Genomic DNA, 14,057 nt, shown 5'->3' on the forward strand with positions numbered 1-14,057 from the left:
GACAGACAAGCTATTACGGGTTCTAAGGAAGCATAAGAAAGCCATTGGATGGACTCTTGCAGATATTAAAGGGATCAGCCCTTCAACTGTAATGCACAGAATTTTAATGGAGGAAGGAGTGAAGCCTACCATTGATGCACAACGAAGATTAAATCCACCAATGAAGGAGGTTGTCAGAAAAGAAGTTTTAAAGTGGTTAGATGCCGGGGTAGCGTATCCTATCTCAGATAGTAAATGGGTAAGTCCAGTCCAGGTTGTTCCAAAGAAAGGAGGGATGACGGTAGTGAAGAATGAAAAGAATGAACTCATCCCAACTAGAACTGTCACTGGATGGAGAATTTGCATTGACTACAGGAAACTCAACAAGGCCACAAGAAAAGATCACTTTCCACTCCCATTCATTGATCAGATGTTAGACAAGTTTGCGGTGTCAAGAAAGTACTATTGTTTCCTTGATGGGTACTCAGGGTATCACCAAATAGCTATAGCACCAGAGGATCAAGAGAAAACAACATTCACATGTCCATATGGTACTTTTGCTTTTCGACGAATGCCATTTGGGCTGTGTAATGCTCCAGCAACATTTCAGAGGTGTATGATGGCCATATTTTCAGATCTAATAGAAAAATGCATTGAGGTGTTCATGGATGATTTTTCAGTGTTTGGTTCATCGTTTGACCAATGTTTAAGTAACTTGGAATTGGTCTTAACAAGGTGTGAAGATTCTAATTTGGTGTTGAACTGGGAAAAGTGCCATTTCATGGTTACAGAAGGAATAGTGCTGGGACACAAAATTTCGAAAGAAGGTATTGAGGTTGACAGAGCCAAAGTATCTACAATTGAGAACTTGCCGCCTCCAGTTTCAGTCAAGGGAGTTCGAAGCTTTTTGGGTCATGCTGGGTTCTACAGAAGATTCATCAAAGACTTCTCCAAAGTTGCCAAACCGCTATCTAATCTTCTCGCTAGTGGAGTGCCTTTTGAATTTGGGAAAGATTGTCTTGAAGCATTCCAGATTCTCAAGGATAAGTTAATCTCAGCACCGATCGTGACTACACCAAACTGGGAATTACCTTTTGAAATCATGTGCGATGCAAGTGATTATGCGATTGGAGCAGTGTTGGGGCAACGGGTTGACAAGGTATTCAGAACTATTTACTATGCAAGCAAAACCTTGAATGATGCCCAACTGAATTACGCTACTACAGAAAAAGAGATGCTGGCTATAGTGTTTGCATGCGACAAATTTCGACCCTATTTGATTGGCAATAAAGTGATAGTGTATACAGATCATTCAGCAATCAAGTACTTGATGACCAAGAAGGATGCCAAACCAAGACTAATTCGATGGGTTCTTCTTTTGCAAGAATTTGATCTAGACATAAAAGATAAGAAGGGTACAGAGAACCTGGTAGCAGATCACTTGTCAAGACTAGAGCTGGAAGAAAGTCAGAATACAAAAGAGGGTGAAACATTACTATTGGGAAGAGCCAATCCTTTACAAGCACTGTGCAGATCAGATAATAAGAAGGTGTGTGCCTGAAGAGGAGATGTACTCTATTCTTAATCACTGTCATGCTCTACCATGTGGGGGACATTTTAGTGGAACTAGAACAGCTGCCAAGGTGTTGCAAAGTGGATTCTTTTGGCCAACACTTTTCAAAGACGCTAGTACTTTTGTGAAGGCATGTGATCGTTGTCAGCGCACAGGAAATATCTCAAGGAGAAACGAAATGCCTTTGACAGGAATCTTGGAAGTAGAATTGTTTGATGTATGGGGGATAGATTTTATGGGTCCTTTTCCTTCATCGTTTAGCAATCTATACATCCTATTAGCTGTGGATTATGTGTCAAAATGGGTGGAAGCTGCAGCCACACCAGCTAATGATGGTAAAACAGTTCTTCGGTTCCTTCAAAAGAACATATTCACTCGGTTTGGAACTCCCCGAGCAATCATAAGCGATGAAGGGAGTCACTTCTGCAACAAACAGTTTGAAGCACTCCTTTCGAGATATGGTGTTCGTCATAGAACCGCTCTACCTTATCACCCGCAAAGTAATGGCCAAGCTGAGATTTCTAACCGGGAAATAAAGACGATTCTGGAGAAAACGGTGCAGAGATCAAGGAAAGATTGGTCAAGAAAGTTGGATGACGCATTGTGGGCCTATAGAACAGCGTTCAAGACGCCAATCGGGATGTCACCATATCGGTTGGTGTTTGGAAAGGCTTGTCATCTACCGGTGGAGCTAGAACACAAAGCGTACTGGGCAATGAAAACGTTGAACATGGATTTAAAGGCTGCTGGTCAGAAAAGATTACTGCAGTTGGATGAGTTGGAAGAATTCCGGAATGAAGCTTATGAGAACGCTAAGATCTATAAGGAGAGAACTAAAAGGTGGCATGACCGAAATTTAGTTAGGAAGGAGTTTCAACCTGGGCAACAAGTTCTACTTTTCAATTCAAGGCTGAAGTTGTTTCCTGGTAAATTAAAGTCAAGGTGGTCAGGGCCATTTACAGTGGTCAAAGTGTTTCCTTATGGAGCGGTGGAGTTAAAAGGTGAAGGCCCTAATACTTTCAAAGTTAACGGGCAGCGGTTAAAGCTCTACTTGGGAGGTCAATTTGACCAAGCCAAGTCCGCCATGATTCTGGCGCCACTATGAAGATCTCGGTCAACGTCTAGCTGAGCGACGATAAAGCAGCGCTATTGGGAGGCAACCCAATCTTTTATTTAATTTTACTTTATTTTTCTTTTAAATTTATTTATTTTTTTTAGAGACATTTACAAGTGTTTTGTGGCATTTTAATTCGTTTCATTGCACTTAGGATAGATTGCATTTGTAATTTTTTTTTTTTAGTAAAACCGTGAAAATCGTGAAAAAAAAAAAATTGCAAAAGAAGGCCATAGCTACGGTAGTCGCGACGGAGTATTGCCCGTCGCGACTGGGCCTTCTACGAAAAAAAAAAAAAAAAAATCCCAGAAGTCGCGACTGGGCCATTGCCCGTCGCGACTGGGATGGCGTGACTAAAATCAAAAGTTTTCTGCCAACTCCCGTCGCGACGGGACACATAGCCCGTCGCGACGGGCACGAAATTTCTGGTTTTAAAATCCCCAAATTCACATAAACCCCATTTAACCTAAAAATCAAAACCCACCCGAGTTCTTCCCCTTTTCTCACCCTAAAAACCTCATTCCACCATTAAACCTCAAATTTCTTCTCATTCTCTTCAAATCTTCCATCCAAATCCCCAAAAACACAAATTTCTCTCATAAATATTCTCTTTTCTTCAAAAATCACACCACAAATACCACTTTTTCACCCAACTCCGAATTTTCCACTATTCATCATCTTCAACCTTGAGTTCTCCATGGATGTGCAACAATGGTGGTGGATGGACGAAATTCTTGCTTAGTAAGTCTCTTTCTTGTCAATATTTTGAGTAGTTAAGCGAGTTTTTCAACAATTTGAATAGTTATCTAGAATAGTTGGGAATTTGTGGAGATTTTTTGGAGAAATTGTTGAATATTTGTGAAATATTGTTGTTGTGAGATTATTGTGGTATTATTGTGATTTTTGGGAAGTGAAGAAATTAAGGGGAAGTGCTGCCGAATTTTTCCCAAAAAAATTTTTTGTGTGGTAATTTTGAAGAGTGTTATGGGTTCTAAGCGTTCTAGAACGGGGCAATCGGGTGCGTCATCGTCAAAACCACCAACGCCGGCGTCAAAGTCTAATTATGAAAAAGATAGATTTGTGAGTTTGAAAGCGCAAGAAAGATACTTCGAATTGCAAAAGCGAGCTTTCATCGTGGATCGAGGTATCGAATATGATGGAAATCCCACTCCGAATAGCCCATTATTCGAGACCATGAGGCAACAAATTCAGAACCGCCGATGGGAGCAATTAGTGAAGATTCCAGAAAGAATCAATCAGACTCTGGCTCTTGAATTTTTAGCCAATTGGCCGGAAGCAGAGAACGATAGGGTACGAGTCCGCAAAACAGATGTGCCTGCAACTTATGCTTCTCTCCATAAACTGTTTAATATGGAAATGATGAATACACACTACTACAAAAGGTTCATGAAGGAAAAGTTTGATCCTGTGGACTTGGCAGAAACAGTTGGTTTTCCGGGTTTAAGATTGCATGAGGTGGATGATGGGAACCTAATGCTTTATCGCTGTGAATTGAATCAAGTTGCTCGCGCTTGGATGTTTTTTGTGAGTGCTAGGCTTATGCCTAGTAAGCATTTATCAGATTTTCCATTGGAGAGGCTCAAAATTGTTTATGCAATCATGAAAGGGATTATGGTGCCGGCTGCAGGTATCATTCTGAATAGTTTAGATAACATGGTTGTAGGATCAACACATGCAGGGATTGGCCTAGCGGGAATTATAACTGAATTGTGTGAAGCTCATAAGGTGCCACAATATCCTTATGATAATCTAGTGCAGCCACAACGAAATATTGATTGGACAATGGTGTGAAACCTTAAACCCCCGCATCCCTATGGCCAACCGCCTCCTCCTCGTCGCAACCAACAGCCAGAAGTTCCTATCCCCGAGGAAGAGGATAATCCAAATGAAGAAATGCCTCAAGCGGCTCCCACTTCCACTCCCCTTGATGCGGGGATGCAACATATTCATGCTCAACTCAACTACATTATTCAGCAAAACAATCATATCCAGAGTTACATGGTGCAAAGAAGTGAATTTGATGAAAATCAAGTGAGGCAGTTCAATCATTTGATTGATTCGTGGAGTCTTGGGGTCGAGGACCCGAATTACTTGGCATATCCTCCGCGTTTTCAGCCTTATGATCAGCCGCCACCACCAAACCCCTTCTGATGGGGGTTCAGGTAAGTCCTTCTCACCTTGAGAATAATAGTACATTGAGGACAATGTCATATTTAGTTTGGGGGGAGAGACTTAAAATTTTTTTAAATTCTGCACTTTAATTTCTGCATTTTAATTTTCTGTTTTAGTTAAGGAATGGCAATAAGCTAGAAGATAGTTGTGTACTGCTGATTAGTGTGATGTGTTCTGAAATTGTAAAATAACTGTGTGCTTGATTCTGTTAACTCTTTGGATTAGTTTGGATGCTTAGAAACCTGTGTTTATCTGCAAAAATATTCAATCTGTGAAAATTGTTATAATTGTTTTACTATGGTTTGTGGTAAGATTGACAGGATAGTTTAGAACTTGCATGCTTATTCTCTTGAGACGAAATCCTTGATAGTGTTCAATTGGAATATGATTTAGGCATTTGTTGGAAAGTTTGAGCCTTTCAAGCCTACCGTAATAAGATGTATCCATAGTTAACCTTTTGAGCCTAAACCTATTATGTTTTTCACCCATCGATTTGAAAAAAATTGCAACCACACTATTAATTTTTCTTCACCATGTTATCCATGATATCATAAGCTACATGATTAGTTTGGGGGAGGAGAAACATTTAGTGTGAGGAAATAGTGAGAGTGAAAAAATTGTAAGATTGAGAAGAGGAAAATTGTGTAATTCAATGTCACTGAAAAAAAATGAAATATGATGAAAAAAAAAACACAATAAAAAGCAAAAATATGTGTGAAAAAAAAAGAGGAAAAAATTTCAGTGATGTTGAAGAAATAATAGAGACGTCTTCTATCAATCTTGGTAAATCTGGGAATATTATGGGATCTTAGAGAAAGAAAAGTAAGAAGCTTGTGGGTTCTGTTTGTGTGCTTATGATATCTTGAGCCAAAATTGACTTTTGCCTACCCCTGAATATCTGAGCCATACTACCTAAAGCCTTGAAAAGACCTAATGATTCCAAAGAATACTGTCAACATTAGTGGAGAAAGGTAAGCATGCGAGCTTATGAGTTATCGGGCTGTGGAACTGTTGGAAAGAGTAAAACTTTTATAACAATGGTTCACATGTGAATAAATTTTTGCAGTTGTACATAGTGTTATAAACCGAGCATCTAAATTAATTGTTAGAGTTGGTAGAATTGAAATTCTAGTTTGAGCAATAGAAGAGAACAACACATGAGGCAGTAGCATTATGATTATCTGATAGCGTAGTTAGTAGTTAGTAGCATTCATCTTACTCGAGGGCGAGTAAGAGTCTAGTTTGGGGGAATTTGTTAGGCTAGAATTAGTCTAAGTTTCGGGTCGTATTTTCGGTTAGTTTTCACTCTTTGTTTCTAGTTTTAGGGCTATTTTACGCTTGATTCTTTTGTTTCAGGTCCTCGGGCATTTAAAGAAAGTATGTACAAGAATTGAGGAAAAACGGTGAAAGAATCGAGAAGAAAAACCAAAATTGGTGTTTCTGCCTATTCCCGTCGCGACGGGGGATTTGCCAGTCGCGACGGGAACTTACAGAAAGTTTCAAAAATTCAATGCTGAACTCCCGTCGCGACGGGGGATTTCCCAGTCGCGACGGGAACTGACAGAAAGTCTCGAAAATTCTCTGCTTAACCCCGTCGCGACGGGGATTGTGCCAGTCGCGACGGGGACCCTGTTGACGGGATTTTTGGACAGTTTCGTAATTTCACGAATTTTAAAGATGAGAATTGGTTTAAATAGCAAGGTTTCGTGAAAATTAGGGATTATTCAGAATTGGAACCCTAGAAACAAAGAAGGAGGCTAGAAGAGCGGCTTGTGGCGACCCGAATCGATTGCTTCAACTAGTTCTTTCTCTTCTCTTTAATTTTTCTATGTTCTTTTCTTTTTCAATGTTAATTATGGATTTGATTATGGATGTTTTGAACTAAACTCCTATTTAGGGAGAATGATGAATGTTGTTTAAGTTTTTCCTAGTTAATGATTAATTGCCATTCCTCCATCTTGATTGTGAACACTATTCATATTTGTGTTTAATTTCCATGTGCAAGATTGATCACATTTTACATGTTTTATGATCTCAATTCGAAATCTGAAAAGTGAGAATTGAGAATGCTAAAATTGGATAGTCTAGGTTTTGATGTGAAACGAAAGTATTTACATAGCCTTTGTGACATTTAGATTATTGCTTAATGCTGATTTCATGTTAATTTAATTAAGAGATTAATTAGAGAGCATGAGATTTAGAACCTAGAAGATCTGAAAAGAGCTAGGTTAATTTATAATCTGTCATTCACTTCAAGAGAAGGATAGCAATTAGACATTAACATTGGTAACTTAACAACAGGATTCGTCTCCCTATTTTCTTATCTTGATTAATCTTCCTTTTGTTAGTTTTAATTTTCTGAATTGTTTTATTTAATTCATTAAAAGTATTCGTTTACCAGATAGAATCAATAGTATAATTTAGTAGTAATTAGTCCAATTCCCTGTGGTTCGACCTCACCTGTGTGAGTGTACTACTTGATTGCGTATACTTGCGTAGTGATTAATAATTTTCGCAACAATTGGCTAGCGATACTTCCTAAAAGCTATTATATTAAACTATATGTGACCCGATATTTAATTGGACCAATAGCGATACTGATAGAGGGTGCTAGGCACCACTGGTGCCCTTTAGCATTTCTCTAAAAAATAATATCCCATACTGTATTAAACCAATTTAAGTTTGACACGCCAATTAAGGTGCGAGACAGTTTAGTAGTATCACATAGCAATGTTTTTTTTTTCCTTTTTCTTTCTTTATTTTAGTCTCTCTTTCTTCTTTCTATCTCTTCTCTTTAAATTTAAAAAAATAATTTTTGATCACTTACTCGATTGAATCTAAAAAAAAAAGTTATTGTGAACAAGATCATCAATTACAAGTGAAAGATAAATTTATACAAATATGAAACATCTTCATTGATCATATTCATATTCATACATATACATATGTCACTTTCTTGTTCGTTGTTGGAGATACTGTCAAATTAAGCTATGACTATTATTATGCATCACACGATGCTCATTTTCTTTTATGAGGCTGCCCTTGAAATTGCACAGACGGGGAGCTCACCGTCGATGTGTAGAGTGAACATGGTTCTGTAAGTTACTTTTTTAGTGTCATCAGCTAACTTGAATCGAAAAAAACGAAGAAGGGCAATGGATAATATCTTCATCTGCCGGTATGCGAAGTCCTTACCAAGACAGATACGAAGGCCTCCCTGCAAACCATTCCAAAAGATGAACAAACAATATTTGTAATATATTAATTTGAAGTACTAGAAGCAAGCAAGGTGTCACATATGATGATGACAAACACACATAATGGTACGTACATGAAATGCTATAAATTTGAATGGCGATTCGAGCTGAAAAATTCCATTGACAAGCCATCTTTCAGGTCTAAATTCTTCAGCATCTTCTCCCCAAAGATGAGGCATTCTTCCCATAGCATAGGAAATGTAGTAAACTCCATCTCCCTTTTTTACTTTAAAGCCATCAGGAAGAGTATCATCTATATCTGCACATCTCCCATTCTTGAGGATCATAAGGGATGCCACGTATATCACAATTAGTAAAAAGATTCTTAAAAACCAATATTTGAAGTAAAATTTAGTTGATATTAGTTTTGTTTTCTTTTTATGTATTTTATCCAACTACAATAATATTTGTTAAAGAGCTTACTATAGGAACTGCAGGGTATAGCCTTAAGGTCTCTGTTAATGCTGCATGAAGATAATGCATTTGGTCTAGAGCAGCATCATTTATGTTCTCTATAAAATCATTCACACAGTATTTGATATTTTTATCACCAACAAAATCTCTAACTTCTTGTGCTATTTTTTCCTGTATTAGAGGGTTCTTGCATAGCATGTAGAAAAACCACGAGAGTGTATTTGCACTGGTATCTTTGCCAGCAATCATAAAATTCAGAATTATATCTCTCAAATACTTATCATTCATTTGTTCTGGATCCTTCTTGCTTTCCATTAAAAATCTTGAAAGTATGTCCTCCTTGACATGCTATGAAAATTAAATTGAAAGATGAAAAAAATAATTAAGTAGAAAATAAAAAATTAAGCACAAAAAAGTAAATGTTATGGCTAATTGAACTCACACAATTTTGGTTCTGCGCTAACAAATTCCTCTTGTTCTTGATAAGTTGATTCACAAAATCATCAATGACTTTAATATTCTTCTTAAGGGCAGCTTCAGAACCGATGCTAAAATATCTTTTTAATTCCCATATTGGATCTACGAAGCGCCCAAAGGTCAAAGCATTTGACTCATCAAATGCTTTCATGAAAGCACTCCCTTCTTTATTTGATCCCTCCAAGCAATTCAATTCTACCCCAAATCCAACTTTGAATATAGAATCCAAAGTACATGTCATAAACAAATCCTACCAAAAACAAAAGCATATAAGAGAAAGTTTGTCGTAACGCATAATTCATCCAAGACGTACTAAAGACTTTTTAAAATTATTTTTTATTAAAAAGACACTATGAAAGAAAATTTTAATACTTTAATTTTGATTTTTTTCTTGCTCGTCTTGTTCTATGTTATGTGTATGTAATTTTCTTGTACATACAAATTTATAAGGGTGACAAAAGCCAATAAATATTAAAGAGCTAGATGAGCTAAATAGAAACTCCAAAGTGTGATTATTAAAATACTTCATTGGTTTCATCGGTCAATAATAACCCAAGGTCCTAAACATAGTAGTTGCCAAAAACAAAAGTTAGACATGTTAACCAGATAAAACTCACTATTTCATGCTAGCTACTCACTTGTATATCGAAAACCCGACCCGAAAGCCCGGAAACAGCTCCGACGAGTTTATTGGCATTTTCCCTAAAAACAGAGCAACTAAAATCTCTAAGAACTCTTGTAGAAAACTCAAAGCTGGCAAGCTTCCTCTGCTGCTTCCATTTGTCTCCATCAACTGCAAATATGCCATGGCCAAGGAGATCGGTTACTATGAGTTGGTTGGTTTGACCTTTTGAATATTTATCAAAGTTGGTTTTGAGAACATGCTCGATGTTTCTCGGGTCGGTGGTGTAGACTTCGCTGTGGCTCGGGGCAAGTAGCCGGAAGGTTGACCACTTAGTGGCCACTTGGGTTTGGTAATCGTAGAGTTTGTTAAAGTAGATGAGTTCGTTTAAAACGGTGCCGTTTACTGGTGGATATGAAGGGTCCTTTATGGACTTGCCTGTGTAAATTTTTAGCAGAAGCAAAGAGAAACATAGAATGATAGTAAGAAATGAAACTGCGATGAAAGTCAAGATGATACTTAGGATGTCCATTGGTTTAAGATGAGTGTATACTACCAACTTACCAAGTCCTCTCCTTTATATTGATGATAATGCAAAGTCTCTTTTCATTTTACTTATTAAATTATATTTGTGACACACAATGCTTGTGTTGTGGGGTTTAACAATTCATTAATTAATTATATGATCTTGGTTTAAAAAAACAATTAATTATGTGATAGGTACAATAATCTGTGTATAAATAATAATAAAAAAAATAGTAACTTGTAGTCAATTTAGTTTGTATATTAAATTTTAATAAGTGATCAAAATATGTTATATTTTGCCATCTTGAAATACGATGATTACTATTTTTGAGCCCAATAAAAAAGCGTTGTGGAAAAAAAGAGTGGTTTGTTTTTAACACCGACGGCTGATTTTTTTTTTGTTTTTAGAAATGTTAAAAGGGTGGTACAAATCTTTTTTATTATTAATGCAATTTAATATTAAATTTTACTTATTTTAATTTAATGAATAATATAAAAAATTACTAATTATAAGATGTCATTACATAGAGGTGCTAGATACTTTAATATCACATAGCAATATTTTTTTTTTCCTTTTCTTTCTTTATTTTAGTTTCTCTTTCTTTTTTCTCTCTCTTCTCTCTAAATTTAAAAAGTAATTTTTGGTGACGTCGTTACTCCATTGAATCTAAAAGAAAAATATTGTGATGTACTTTTCAATATGAATATTTGTAGATGTAGTAAGTATATGTTTTTTTTCGCTATTTCCAAAATTTAAAAAACAATTTGGTTAGTTATGATACCAACTAGTTACCGTTCTATAATTTTTTTAGAGAGTTATATTTACACCCCGCATAATAATAAGTAAACTCAAATATTTAAAAAAGTAATTAAACTTAAAATAATTTTTAATATTTTTTCAAAAAAATTTCTCATTTTATTTTGAGTTAATTTCCATACTATTTTTATTTTATTTTTATAATTTTTTTAATATAATTTTTTATTATAACATTTAATAAATAAATATAATGAAAGGTAGAGTATTTTGTGGCATAAATACCTAAGTTTTGCTCGCAGTTGTAAATAAATACTTAAATTTAATTTTTGGTATTAATAATATCTTAAGTAATATATCTGGAACTACGTTGGTACCTGACTGTTAAATGTCAGGTCATTATCTTATTGGTATATTTAAACTACTTTTCTTAAAAAAAAATAAAAATTAAATGGTCTGAACCAATCAGGAATTACTACGTGACAATTTATTTAACACTTCACAGCTACCAAAATTATAACTTAGGTGTTATTAGCGCCAAAAATTAAACTTAGATATTTATTTGCAATCGGAAGTTAAACTTAGATATTTATGCCACAAAATACTCTTAAAGATATATTTTATGTAAAATAAAAATATTGAAAAAATTTTAGGGTGCTAATAAAACTGCCATTTTTTAATCTTAGTTAACATTTATTTTAAAATTTTATTAATTTAATTATATTGATAACTAATTAGTTTCTTAAATAGTTTTGAAATGTGATAAAAAAGAAATAAACGCATAACTTTAAAGTAACAAAAATGTATATAAAATAATTAGTATATAAAAATGATAGCTTGTTATATTACATGACAATTTATTAGTTTCGAATATAATTTTTTAAGTTACTCAATTTATATTATAAATTACTATAATATAACTTAGAAATAATTGATTAATTACTAATATGTATACGTATAAGTTTTAAGGGTAACAAAACGTATTTTTAAGATATAAAAATGAAATATTTTATGTAAAAAAACTTCCAACCTAAAAAAAGAGCAAAACTTCAAAATTCAAAATAAAATTAAAATAAGATATAAAATCATGTACATAATTAAAATTGGTACCATTATTTGTGTAAATAAAATTTCAAAATAGTTGTGTGATGTAATAATTTCTTCAAGATAGATCAACAATCTTGTGTTATTTTTCAAGCGTTTGCAAAATTCACGTCAATATTCATTTCAAGTTTGGGCTATAGTGATGATGTTGGTGAAATGATTGGGCCTGGACTGTTTTGCTTGGGCCTTATGTGGGCTCTGTTTTGACTATTACTCATATCGTAATTAACTCGATTCGATAAGCAAAATGGCCCTAAATTTAACAATAAAATTAATAAATGTCTCTTTTTAAAAAAAATTAACAAAATGTCCATTCTGTTAAAAGTTTGATAATAAAATTACAATTATAACCTTGAATAATTAAGTATTTGGTATAGTTTACACAATAGTATATTGTTTTTATGTGCAATAATAGATTAAAAAAACTGAAAGGTAGTATATATATATTTTATTTTTGAAATAACTGAAAGGTAGTATATTAGTTTAAGATTATAGTATATTATTTTAATGTGTTATAGTATATAATGAACGAAAGACAGACAGAAATTAAAAAATATAGAATATTAGTTTAAGTTTGAGGTATAGTTATAGTTATATTTCACTAGGAAATATTATCTTTATGTTCATTAGTATATCATGAAGGAAAGAAAAAAAAAATGTGGAATATTAAATTAAGTTTTTGGTATATATATATTTTTTACTATACTGGTGGTATATTAATTTTTCACTATAATAGTTATGCTTATGATTGCAGAATATAGTTTTTATATGCTATTGTATATTGTGAAAAAAAAAATCATTTAATAGTATATTAGTTTAAGTTTATAGTATATTTATATTGGTCTAAGGTATATCGTTTGTATGTGATATGTATATCGTGAAGGATAGAAAGGAAAGAAAATCTATTAAATATTAATTTAAGTATGAGGTATAATTATATTTGACTGATGTATATTGATTTTATGTTTATTGGTATTTCATGAAGGAAAGAACAAGAACAAAAAAACTTGAGGAATATTAAATTAAAGTTTTTTGTATAATTTTTTTTCACTATGCTGGTGGTATATTAATTTTTGACTATGGTATATCTGCTTATGATTGTGGTATAAGTTTTTGTATGCTACTGTATATTGTGGAAAATAATTCATTTAATAGTATATTAGTTTAAATTTGTGATATATGTATATTGGTTTAAGGTATATTGTTTGTATATCATACGATATATTAATAAAAAACTAATTATATGCTTAAATAGCATATTATAACCTTGAATAATAAAGTGTTTGGTATAGTTATTTTACACAATAGTATATCATTTTTATGTGCAATAATATATTAAAAAAAATTGAAAGGTAGTACATATATATTTTGAAATAACTGAAAGGTAGTATATTAGTTTAAGATTGTAGTATATTATTTTAATGTGCTATGATATACAATGAACGAAAGACAGAAAATAAAAAATATGGAATATTAGTTTAAGTTTGAGGTATAGTTATATTTCACTAGGAAATATTGTCTTTATGTTCATTAGTATATCATGAAAGAAAGAAAAAGAAAAAAAAAATATGTGGAATATTAAATTAAGTTTTTGGCATATATATTTTCCACTATACTGGTGGTATATTAATTTTTCACTATAATATTTATGCTTATGATTGCAGAATATAGTTTTTATATGCTATTGTATATCGTGAAAAAAAATCATTTAATAATTAATAGTATATTAGTTTAAGTTTATGGTATATTTATATTGGTCTAATGTGTATCGTTTGTATGTGATATGTATATCATGAAGGATAAAAAGAAAAAAAAAAAACTATTAAATATTTATTTAAGTATGATGTATAGTTATATTTAACTGAGGTATATTAATTTTATGTTCATTGGTATTTCATGAAGGAAAGAACAAGAAAAAAAAAAACTTGTGGAATATTAGATTAAGTTTTTTGTATAATTTTTTTTTTCACTAGTATATTAGTTTTTATGATTGCAGAATATAGTTTTTATATGCTATTGTATATCGTGAAAAAAAATCATTTAAT

The 14,057-nt window shown here is 33.2% G+C and overlaps 1 protein-coding gene across 1 annotated transcript; it reads right to left on the reverse strand.

The window, feature by feature from the left end:
* Nucleotides 1–7,749: 7,749 nt before the first annotated feature.
* On the reverse strand, nucleotides 7,750–10,226 carry LOC115702094 (cytochrome P450 704C1). The gene is made up of 5 exons (XM_030629538.2): nucleotides 9,646–10,226; nucleotides 8,973–9,257; nucleotides 8,540–8,878; nucleotides 8,191–8,391; nucleotides 7,750–8,076 (listed from the first exon to the last, which is right to left on the reverse strand). The coding sequence occupies exons 1-5, from the start codon at nucleotides 10,159–10,161 to the stop codon at nucleotides 7,888–7,890; spliced, it is 1,530 nt and encodes a 509-aa protein (XP_030485398.2). The 5' UTR covers nucleotides 10,162–10,226; the 3' UTR covers nucleotides 7,750–7,887.
* Nucleotides 10,227–14,057: the final 3,831 nt, after the last annotated feature.

This window comes from Cannabis sativa, chromosome 1 (genome assembly GCF_029168945.1).
Source record: "Cannabis sativa cultivar Pink pepper isolate KNU-18-1 chromosome 1, ASM2916894v1, whole genome shotgun sequence".
Classification (NCBI taxonomy): Eukaryota; Viridiplantae; Streptophyta; class Magnoliopsida; order Rosales; family Cannabaceae; genus Cannabis; species Cannabis sativa.